At 35.2% G+C, this 12720-nt stretch overlaps 1 protein-coding gene across 2 annotated transcripts; it reads left to right on the top strand.

Annotated features, from left to right (window-relative positions):
- Nucleotides 1-599: 599 nt before the first annotated feature.
- LOC100371489 (uncharacterized) lies at nt 600-11503 on the top strand. 2 transcript variants are annotated; one of them, XM_085504871.1, is made up of 9 exons: nt 600-784; nt 2443-2674; nt 4969-5101; nt 5298-5695; nt 5811-6034; nt 6841-7107; nt 8453-8627; nt 9258-9403; nt 10248-11503. In XM_085504871.1, exons 2-9 carry the CDS (start codon nt 2483-2485, stop codon nt 10819-10821), a joined length of 2109 nt encoding a protein of 702 aa, XP_085360997.1. In that variant the 5' UTR covers nt 600-784; nt 2443-2482; the 3' UTR covers nt 10822-11503. The 2 variants fall into 2 exon arrangements, with proteins under 2 accessions (XP_085360997.1, XP_006823148.3); XM_006823085.3 differs by having other exon boundaries at nt 600-795.
- Nucleotides 11504-12720: the final 1217 nt, after the last annotated feature.

Here is a 12720-nt window from a genome sequence, read left to right as displayed (position 1 = left end):
ACTTTAAAGGAGTCAGTAGGGACTAGTAAAACATTTTTTGTTTATTAATACTCGATATTGTAATACTAATTTGTTCGATGTGTGTATGGATGGGTGTTGGTGGTGGTAGGTGGCATTTTCTTTTTCCTGGGGTGGGGCACCGTGTTTCAAATGGATGACTGCGGGGTCACTGCTCGTCAGCCGACGGTTAGAAACTGACACGCGTGGGTGGGCCCGGGCACGTTGAAGACGAGCAACAAATCCACTCCCTACCGTAGACAAATGGGCAAAAGGACAGCAATAAATTTGTACAACTAAATGTATTACTATTGTCCGTTTTTGTCGAGTATGCATTTTCTGATGCAAACCTCGAGAAACATGCTCGGTTTGTTCACGTCGGGGTTTCCCCATACACTGACGCACATACAAAGAAGTTCCGTGCCTTTTCAAGCATAGATAATATGATTATAATTTTATAATAAGACCATATTTATGTAATTATTTTTTTTAGCAAAAAGTAGAACCTAACTGATATATATATAGTGTGCTTGATATTGTAGATCTATTCGCAAAAATACGACCCCGCGTAGTAATCTTCACTAGGAGGTCATGTCAACTGCTGAGGGGTCATGTCTAATATTAGAAAGTCTTTTTTCAAGACTTTGCTGTTTGTTGTGCAACTAGTGATTTTGTTATAAGTACTGTGACGATGTGGTGTATCGGTATAGTAATAAATGGATGTGCTTTGAGACGTGATATCGTACGGCGAAAAAAACGACACTCGACGAAGCTTCGACGAGCCAAAGTAAGTTAGCGGTAAGTACCGAGTTCGGTGAGTTGTTTTTTTAGGTCGGTGGTGATGATCATGGCGTTCCGACTGGTCTGTGGTTGAACCGGGTGTTGAACCAGGTTGCACATATCGCCATTTACGTTTATGTCGACAAGTTTGCGGCAGGGTTACACAAACAAACACTGAAAATACACTCGCCTTGGACAAAAAAAGTGAAAAATAATTGTGGTACTGTTTGTACTGGCCTCGTGGGGGTGGGGGTGGGGTGGGGGTGGGGGGGTTGCACTGTTGAAATTGCCTGTTACTGTTAGGGATGTGCCGCTGAAATGGGTCCTGTTCTTCAAAATTTTAGTAAATATGACTATAGATATCTGGCTGGTTATAGCAGTCTGGGATGCTATTTGAATAAATCATGCGAAATCATGTGTAAATACCATATATTGTTTCAATCACGCCATGTTTTTCATATATAGTCAAGGTAGATATACTCAGTAAAACAGAAGGCATAGAGTCTTTAATGACTACTGGCTGGTTTTGCTGATTTTCTCTGAGTTGACAAAACACATTTTGGTCTTTATTTGATATAATAATAACTTTATTACGCAACTTAACCATCTGTAAAAAATTATTACAAAAGACAAATAAAATAAGATGCATTAAAACACTAAAATTAAAAATGGTCATGCATAAACATGGGTGGCAAAAATTGTACTTTGTTATAATCAGTGACACCCCTCACTGCAGTCCAGTGCCTCTTCCAATTGCAGAGCTCTTGGTTTCACTGTTGTTCATTTTTATTACTAGTAGAGCTATTTCGTCTGTCACAGAGCTGCAGCTTGGCCCTGAGTTAATGACTGTTTTTGGAGCTTCCCTGTGCTTCTCATGCTCCATTCATGATCAGTTCTGGCTTAGGTAATAGTCCATTTTTGAAATACTGTAAAACACATTGAAATAGCTACATGCAATTTTAGCGAATTTGACTCAATACATGAATTAACAAAATCTAAATTTTGCTGAAATCTCATTGTGAGAATATAATTTATTCTAAATTAGTGACATCTTGAATTAGCAAAATTACAGATTAGCTGAATTAGCTGAAATGACATGCTACCTAAAAAGACGTGTTTTACAGTAATTTTAATTTCATAATAGAAAATAATGGACAAAATCGAGAAGAAAAAAACAAACTATTAAGTATTAATTTGTTAATGTTGGACCATTCAGACCAGGTGAACTATAGGGCCTGGCATCAGATGAACTCAAATGATTGATTATAACTTAATAAACTATAACTAAATGAACAGTAAAAACAATGTCTATAGTTACCATGAGTAATAAATGTATGTCCATCCTACATCCTATGTGTGCAATGTTTGGTTTCTATGTGCTTCTATTGAAGATATATATACAGTGCGGGACAGAAAGGTGTGGACGTTATAAAAGTTTTATGAATATAACATTTTATAAATTCATGATAGCTGTAATTCCAATTGACTAATCCAGTTATAGTTTTGTGACAGAATAAGGATTATCAATAAATAATACCGGTAATGAGTTAATTTAACAATGGCTTACTCTAATCAGTAAACGCTATAATTTGAATAAGTAGGAGTTGCATGTCATATACTTGGAGATGCATCATTATGAATATTTTTTGTATTTCAACCCCACAGGTGAAGATTATAATTAAGTTGAAATAAAAACAAAATTAAAATGCCAAGAGGTGGTAGAGGAACTGGCCGTGGTGGAAGAGGCAGGGGTAGAGGTGGTAGCAGAGGTCGAGGTCGAGGCAGAGGTCACCAGTCTACAAGTAACAATGGTGGTTCGCAGCCCACACCGTCACCATGGGGAATTGATGACCTGTCAGTTGCAGGGATAAATAACCTAAGTCAATCTGATGACAATGTAAGTCCATGTGCTGCTATTGATTTACTTCACATTCACTGGCAACAACAGCTATACCTATAGGAAATATAAGCAAAGCAGTAGGACTTGCACTCTAGCACCCCCCCCCCCCCAAAAAAAATAGTCTCAACAATACTCATGGGACTTAGCAAAGAGTCCAATTATTATAAGTCGTGGAATCCTTAATTTTAAGTGACATTAAACGACATCAACACTGTGTTTAAAATAAGGATTTTCCCTGCCTAGGGATCAAAATGGTTGCCAATGGAGTTAAAATCCACAAGTGATAGTCAATTGATAATTTTCATTTACACTTACACTTATACGAAGAATTATTAATTTTAATAATATAAGGTTATTACGAAGATACCTCAAAGTATGCACGAAGACAGTACTAGTACAGCGGCAGTATCAACCCACGCGCAGCGGAGGTCGATGCAACAGCAAACTGTCTGAGTGCATACTTTGAGGTATCTTCATAATAACCTTATTATTATACATCTTTTCCTACCAAGGATACATCATGGGAATGTCGTAATCTAAAAAGTTTAGAACAGAATCAGCGAACTTCTTTGTATGACAGCCATGTTTGTTTTTATTATTAGAGGACGCTTACATGCATAATCATTCCATATTTGGAATTCACATTTCTTAATATGGTAGGATGAAAATACCCCGTATAATATCGCAAAATCACGACACGCTGTAAGTTATGGCGTTACGGCGACAGATGTATAATAAAAATTTGTATTGACACCGTACTGACTTTATAGGGAAGTATAGCAGTAAGAACTACCAAATTTGTTTGGTTGGTAGCCACAGGTCAGTAGTAAAAAGTGTAAGTTCCATGGGCTGGCTAGGTATGAATTTTAGTGCTTAGGAATAACTGGCTAGGTATGTGTATGGATTTTAATACTTAGGGATGGCTCACTTGTTAATTGTAAGTGCTTGAGTTCTACTGCTTTGTCAAGCTTTGGGTTTAATTAAAAAGAAATGTCTAAATTGTACTTTGTTATTTAAAAAATGTGTCCTATATATATTCGAAACTGATTTATTGTTACTAGTACTGGCATTTAGGCGATGTCGCTAGGATTTAAGTTAACTTGGCAGCGAAACAATGAGTTCTATTTTTATTCTGCATGTTCATGTGAATTTAATTTAGCAAACTTTACTTGTCAAAAAACATATAGTGAGATTTAAACCCAGTGAATAAAAAATGTGTTAACAGTGATGTATTCTGTTTTCATAAAAAAAAATGCAAATTTGTTTCCATATTTTTTGTAAAATGTTAATCTAGACTAGTCATAAATGGGGAAATATGTCGATTTCATCGAAAATTAAAAAAGAAATTGGAGAAAATACATAAACATTCGCAAAATGTTCCACTAGCATTTTGTGGAGATAAATGGGTTAAAAAGTAAGTCACATGCATGTCTATTTATAAATATGCAGATTACCAACAATCTTATTCTATGCCCACATAAATTATTTTGTGGATAACAGATGCATTGTGGGTACCGGTACATCCTGGGATTACAATATAATAATAATAATAACTCTATTTAATTAAGCGCAACAATTCCAACATATGAAGATCAAAGGCGCTGATACAATAAACAATCAGTCAAATATTAAAAGCACATTTAAATAAGTGCGTTTTCAGTCTGGATTTAAAAATGTCTACTGAAGGACTAGAACGAACAGACAGAGGTAATTCATTAAAAAGTTTAGGACCTAAATTTTCAAAAGCATGGTCTTTGTATAACACCTTGGACTTTTTACTACACATCTGACGAGTTTTAATAAGAAACTTCGATTCAGATCTTAAACTACGACTCGGTACATAAAATTCGATTAATTCACATAGATAATTTGGGGCAAAACCATACAAAGCTTTATACACTAGTAAAAGTAATTTGAAATTGATTCTTTGTACAACTGGTAACCAATGAAGTTTAATAAAAATGTCTGTCATGTGGTCATATTTTCGAGCACGAGTGACAAGGCGGGCTGCTGCATTTTGTACACGAATAAGAGGTTTTATCTTAGTTACAGGGAGACCAGACAATAATGAATTACAGCTGTCTAAGCGAGAAGATATGAAAGCATGTACCAACTTTTCAGTATCAGATTGGGATAATGATTTACGAATACGATTAATATTTCTTAGATGGGAATATCCAGATCTACAAATAGTAGAAATGTGTGTTTCCATAGATAGCTGCGAATCAAACAAGACACCTAAGTTTCTAGCACTTGACAATATCTCTTCTGGTTATTTTACCTTGATATAGGGGCCCAACGTTCAAGATTTATTTTTGCTAGTGAGCACCACTGATCAGCATTATGATGCCCAAGAGAGAGACAGAGATGGTTACCTGGCAACCCTGGCGGTTTTGGGAGAAAATGGTGTGGAAGCACTGCAAGGTAGGCAACGTAGTGTTGTGCTGTGATGTACACGTGTCTGAGAGATTATGAGATTCCTTCTGATGTCTGCCTGTACTAATTCTTATCTAATATGGCGGACTGGCTCTATATATGCGCATGATAAGCATACATACTGGAATATCTGATCTTAAAAGATGATTTCCTATGATTTATTTTTATGTCATTTCACATCTAGGATCTCGAATCAGAGCACTAGCTTCAGCATGGGCTCGAAAAGACCATGAAATGGTTCAAGTTTTTCTTTCCCAACCTGAACTATTTGGTTTGGTGGAGGTTCTCAAGGCGCTGACACTGCTGGACTCAGGGCGTAGAATGCGAGAGTATGAAAAGAAACTACATCGACTGGAAATGCAGGGAAAGGCGAAGCGCAAGACACTTGGACCACTCAAATCCAACATAGACAATTTGAATTCAGTTAAGCCTAAGCATGGTTCAGTCAGTGGGGCAGTGGCAAGACATGTGAGGCGATGGGTGAGAACGCTGCCAGCTGATCAGTTAGAGTTTTATGCTCTTCACCTCCCTAAAGAGCCATGGAGAAGACTGGCTGATGTGTGTCACTTCAACCCAGAAAAGGTAGGATTCTATAAATCGAATACAATGCAGAGGATACTGTTTCTTAGGTGACTTTCTAAACATAACATTTGGTGTAATGGTTAATGTATCTGAAACTTATTTTAATCTTTTCAAGGATTTTCCAAATCTGCCGTGGTTCCTTCGATACTGCTATGGTGATGCAGCTCCTGATGGCTCTATGGTTAAAAGCTGCGGCCACCTGAATGCAGAGAATGTCAATGAGCTGGTCAAAGGTCATGATGTACCGTACGCCCATCTGAAAGAGCTGAATAACCACCTTGATGATGTCAGCAAGGCCCGTATCGCTAGTTACGAAGATAAATTAGACACTTTACTATGGTGAGTGGGTAACTTTTATACTGTAAAATATTTTTTGCTTGGAATTTACTTTCACTATTTTCGCTGAGCCATGATTCAGTGAAAATAAAATCCAGCGAATATACCATTTTTTCTATATTTTAAATTTAACTCATCAAAAACCAGTGAAAATGAATCTCATACAAAACACCAAAAATGTCATTTCAGCGAAAATGAATTCCAGCTAAAATTATTACTCTGTATTTCTTGAAAAATTTTGATTGTTGGAAGAGTGCAAATACATTTACCACAAATGCAAATTTTGTATTTGCTCTATTAGTAATGTACTGTGGAATACTTTATTTTCGCTGGAATTAATTTTCGCTGAAAAGGCTTTTTGGGCATTTTTTATGAAATTTATTTTCACTGATTTTTGATGAGTTTAATGTGAAATATTGGAAAAAAAGTATATTCGCTGGATTTTATTTTCCCGGAATCATCCCTTCAGCGAAAATAGCGAAAATAAATTCCAAGCGAAAATAAAGTATTCTACAGTATGTATTTTAAAGTTTTTGTGCTCAAAATAATTAATATTTTAATGATGTATTATATATATTAAATGTGATTTTTGGTTTATATGCTAATTTGCTTCCAATTGTGCAAATATGATATAGTTTTTTTATGGAACGCTAAATTCCATTGTTTCCACGAGAAAGAAAAGGTATATACTGTATACAGGAAACGAGATCACAATTCTCCTAACAAAAAATGATTGCACATGGCATAATATTTAAATTTTATTCAGAAAGTTTAATTTTTGTTGGTCTATGTTATGTTCTCCTTCACAGGTACTATGAGGAGTTGGCATGTGAGGCTGTAGATCAGGTGATTATGAAGAGAATGGAGCGTGGAGATGCTGTCACTCTACCATATGGTAAATTAATGGAAAGACTACTGACTCTAAAGATCATGAGAGAGAATATAGACAAACCCGGGTCTTCATCAAATGGCAGTGGATTCAGCACAGGCAGTACAGCCACTGAGGAATCGCTGAACAAAGCCCCCTTCTATCATCTATTGGTTCCAATCGCTGAAAAGATGCTTAGAAACATCAGGTGAGTTTAAATAATCATTAGCTATTAATGATTTGTTTATCTGGTGGTACATTCATTCAAATCAACAGAGATGAATTGATGAGTGCTGGAACATCACTAAAATGTGTTAGCCAATGAAATTGGATCACATAAGCAGATGCTAAACTGAAAAACATTCAGATGTGGCCTGTCATTAAAAATGGAATATTTAATACATAATTTCCACAATTTGTGCAAATTCAGGCCCTATGTAGAAATAATCTCAGAGACCAACTGAACATTAAACTTCACCTTTGGCTGCAATCAGAAATGATGTCAAATAACATCAATGCGTCTGAGATTATGTTCAATTTCAAACAGGGTTAGGATACTTCAAATACATGTATCACCTTTCTAGTAATAGATTCCTAATTACAGAGCATGTGATGAACAACTTTGAGTGGTATTTACCAATGCAATTCTCCAAGAATTCCCAAAGGCATTCTTGTAACACAATGCGAAAGTGAATTACCGATGTCAAAGTGCAATTTGTTTGAATTGATTTTGGCAAAAAAAGGGCATAATTTTTAAAAAAAAAAAAGGTTAATTAGCAATTTTTTGATAGGTAAACTGAATATGGAATGAAGTATTTATCACCTTTCATGGTTGTTAACAGGTCTTTGTTAATGCCATAATTCACGGACGGTTACCTTGGCTACACAATCCCATGATATCCATAGCTGTCAAAATCAACGCTGTACATCAATTTGATTACCAGTATTTGGGAAAAGTCAAACCATGCTCAACGACCAGGATTTATGACTAGACTGTCAAATTTGGAACATTTTGGAAGGGATGGGTGCTTAGCCGAATGTGAACCCATGCTAAGTCGTATACTAAGTCGTATGATGTATATTACACTGGGGTGATTCCAGTACTCGGCTTGTAGATTCGATAGAGCTGGCACCTGTACAGTCACCTAATGTCTATACAGGAAACAACTCAAGAGTCTAATGTGTATCTTAATGGAAACAACTTTGCATTGTTTTTGATTTGGTAATATATTCTATCATTGATAGTTGAACATATAATTCTGAGTGTCATTCGGTAACCTCTAAGACAGTCAGAATACTGAAATATCAATCACAGCAGAGCCCACGATACTTCTCAGTGATGTTTGGCAGTTGACGAGAAACTTCTGACGCAGACATTTTGCGAAATACAATTTATTACGATACACATGTATTTGACTTGTCAAAGGCTTGTAACACAAATTTGTCAAATTTTCCAATTGTTGGGAATATGCTCTTTCTAAAATTTGATAAAATGAAATGAAAATGTTTAGTACTTACTTATTTGTAGTAACCTGTGTATGTTTTTATTCCAGTGTACCGTTAGAAACACCGGTTGTTGTGATTGGTGATGCCTCACCATCCATGAATGTTGCAATCCGTACCAGCACTATCATAGCTAGTTTGTTATCGGCAATTGCTCATGCGCAATTGGTGTTCTTCAATACATATCTTGTCAAGCCACCTTTCCTGCCAGAGTCTGTTACCCAGGTAACTAACTTCCCTTATTATCTTCATCATGCAGAACTGAATTTATTCTAGTTGGGATTTGTCTATTCACAAATTAAATTTGATTCATTTTTTCATATGTTTCATTTTTTCATCTGTCGGCAATCCAAAATTACCATAACAATTATAGAAAAATACAGGCTTGCTTCAGAGGGTTTAGTGATTTGTTTACTAATTTTGTCTTCAGGTTTTAATCTGCTAGAATTAGAGTCTTATTTTGCACTTTGTTCTGTAATAGACTATTTTCCATTCATTGCACAATCCAGTGTTATGCATAGAATCAAATTGTAAAATCAGGGCAAAGCTCATAGCACTATAGTAAAGTCAAAAATACATTTCAGGGGATTTGACAAATACTTTCAGGGATATTTGCACACCCAATAATGTGCTATACACATTTGTTTATGAATTTTGATAAGAGTAGGTTAGGATTTCTTAACTCAATATTCTCCTTTCAAAAATTGGCACTGACATTGAGCTATACAAATAAAAATTAAAAGTTATTTTTTGCGGTTAGCGTCTTTCATGCAATACGCAAGATTTTGCAGTGAACAAAAAATCATCTATTGCATCAAGTATCACTTTACCAACATTGTTTTTTTTATTTTCCAGGCATTGGAACTTGCAGTTACAGTGAAAACCGATCACATGACAGCACCTGCTGCTGCATTGAAACCATTCTATGACAAGAAAGAGGTTGTTAAAACCTTTGTGATTGTGACTGATGAATGTGAAAACACATCCTGTGATGGATACCGGTGAGTTTTAGCGTAGCAAATCCTTCATAGAGTATATAATATAGTGTTGGTGTGTATGCACCATAATGCAAATTAGAACACTGTACAAATATGCTGTGGGTGAATCCTCAGACCTCTGATTAATTTTGGGTGCCAACCATGCATATTAATGAATTAATTTGTATAAATTAGCCATTGTGTCGCTGTAGACTGAATGATTACAAGAGTCACCTGGTACACATAGATGCATTGCTATTATCTGCAAACCTTAGTTTGGCATTTAATTCATACATATTAATTACATAATTTGCATAATAATTAGACAATCTTCAGCACAATATACAATCATTTCTTTTTTATTTTTGTTGGTATTTTTACAGTTGTCTGTCAACTTAAATTATGTGGCTCTGATTGCCTCACATTTGTGCACCTCAAAAAGCTACATCAGCTGACAGACTTCTCGTTAAATAGACTAATTTTTAATTAACTATTATATATATTTTATATTTCTTTCATGAATCTCAATTATCATCTATGCATAATGTTCTTTTTTGCTTTCATAACACCTGTTATGTACTGTAAAAGGATTAATTATTCACTAGGTTTTAATTTTGCTTATTTCGCTGACTGGAAAATGCACTAAATTAAAACCCAGTGAATATGTAAAATTGAGCATGGAACACATTATCTAAATGATAAAACCATGAATTTAAAACCCACTGAATATGCCTGAAATGGTAAATCAGCAAAATTTAAACCCAGTGAAAATTAGTCATTTTACAGTACTTGTACTAATAGCGGATGAACTTAGTAACTGTAAATAAATTGTGTAAACTATTTGTTTGTTTTTTATTTTAAATCATAGGTTTGCACCACTGTTCAAGAAGTATCAAGAGGAGGTGTATCCTGCTAAGTTGGTGTTTGTCTCATTTTTATCCAGCCAGCACAGCCAGGGATCAATGATAACTGCATTGAAGAACTTGGGTATTAGTGCGCTTCAGTTCAAACTTGACTCTAACAGGCCAGATTTGTCGAAATTGGACAATCTCCTCGGGATTTTCTCCACCCAAGACATGGTCAGTTTTGATGAACAGGTATCTATTATGAAAGAGAAAGTGAAAGTTCAGGGTATCCTGTGTGCATTTAGGAAAACAGACAGTGACATAACCGCTGTTGAGAATCATGATGAGTTAGACAATGGTGAATATAAGGAGGATGAAGACACTGATGGAATAAAAATTGATAAAGTTAAGGGGGATGAAAACGAATCAACACAGATGAAAAATGACGCAACTAAGGAGGACCAGTCAGCTTCTGTGAATGATATAGATGGTGCCTTGTGTGAGAAGTCAGACGCTATGAATGAGAACGCCACATCTGATTCTATGAATGGGTGGGTGCATGTAAAGGAAGAGGACTGGGGGACTGAGGACTTCTAGGACTGAACATGGGAAGAAAAATGATATTAATAACTTTTTTTGAATGATTGTAAATTCTCCTTCTTGAGCTGAAATGTTTATGACAATGCTACCACATGATGAAAATAAAAAGAGACAACTTTATTGTGAGCAATGTTTCAATCCCCCATTCACATTCAGATTGTAATCGCGTCTGACGAAAGTATAACTATTTTGCACCATGTCTGTGGTAGGGTATACCACTGGTCTATATTATTACTGTGCTTAATTCTTAAAATAATGTATTTATTCAGTTCTACGTTTTATGTGAACACTTAGAGTGTTTGTTATAATATCATAGTACAAGTAGTTACCAATAAAAGCCAAACCTAGTTTTAATAATAAATGTTTTAATTTTAGTTTGTGTAAGGGAGTATCAGAAAAGATTCGCTTCCTGTATCACTTCAGTTGATGTGACTTCTTCGAGAAAATTACCAAATTATTTGCTTTGATATTTGATATGTAGATACCTTGTATGGGGTTCTTTCAGATTTGTTTGTCATTTTGTGGTAATATTTTCAATATTTAAAAAAAAAATGCTATTTTTAACTTCTTGAATAGTACCACACCTATTACTTTAATACCGGTACCTTGTATATTGGTACCTTTAGTGAACCTCTGTCAGATTTATTTATTTCAAACAAATATATATTCAATTCTCATATTTTTGACTTTGCAGTTAGTGCATCTGTATGTATGTGTGTGCGTGTGTGTGTATATTCCATTGATATCTCGAGAACTATATGTTGGTTTTTAATGAAATTTTATGCATATATGCTCTAGACTAATGCACAGATTCGATTCGTTTTGGGCAAAAACCCATGCATACTAATTACCTAACATGATTAATCAAATTCTGGCTTTGTCTCAAGTACCAATTATTCCATTTCAATGAAACTTGTATGTATTTGAATGCACAGATGTGCTCAGTTTTGGGTTAAAATATTTTCATTTTAATTTCCTAATTTGGATCATAATTCATATTTTTTTTTCTAATCATATTTCTACGAATCTTGGTACATAGATGGTTTATGACATTGCAGACCTTATTAGTTTTACATTATAATCTGCGCATATTTATTACTAGATTTGCATAATAATAACCGGGTAGTCTAGTTACAGCTTTTCCATCAATATCTCAAGTACTTACAAATTTATTTCAATGAATCTTGGTACTCAATACAATGCAACAAGGTAATTAGATTTGGCTTCATATACTTTAATAGTTACCCAAGCTTCTTGTTTGAAAGGCTAATCTCAAATTTGGAATTAATTTTAATGAGTACCCAATGCTCTTAATAGTTCTGAGCTTTTTGTATGAATAATTTTGAATAGCTTAGGGCAAGAACAATCTTATTGTGAGACTTTCTGTTAAATTAGCTACATCTTAAATTAGCTAAAATGACATGCTAGCTTGAGACACAGAAATCTACTAAGCCAGGAATGTGTCAATGAATGTAAATATTGTGTTGCCAAACCTGCATACATGAAACCCCTGACAGCTCGCATGGAATCCACACTTGGTTGATTCATCCACACTAAGGTTCCTTGTAGTTTGGTGTGTATTTCACACAGCCCCATTCAAGGCATGTTACATTTTCCAAGTCAGGGTGTATTGCATGGAAATTCCACACCGAATAAATGCCAAGCCAACAATCCAAAGCAGGGATATTAGCACAAGAGTTCTCTTGAGTTAAACGTCTGTATCAACCACAGCAGTTGGTCATACCAGTAGAAATTCTGTAGGTTCTTGGGCAGGTTTGCAATTAATCATCCCAGAATAATGACACAATAATCACTGGCGTGGGTTCCATACAGTTGACGCAGATCTTGTGAAGTCCTTCTAAAGGTCCCATACATTTTCCAATCCATGATGTATGT

Source organism: Saccoglossus kowalevskii, chromosome 11, assembly GCF_978046115.1.
Source record: "Saccoglossus kowalevskii chromosome 11, keSacKowa6.1, whole genome shotgun sequence".
In the NCBI taxonomy this organism is placed as follows: Eukaryota; Metazoa; Hemichordata; class Enteropneusta; family Harrimaniidae; genus Saccoglossus; species Saccoglossus kowalevskii.
This window is presented reverse-complemented; position numbering and strand designations above follow the sequence as displayed.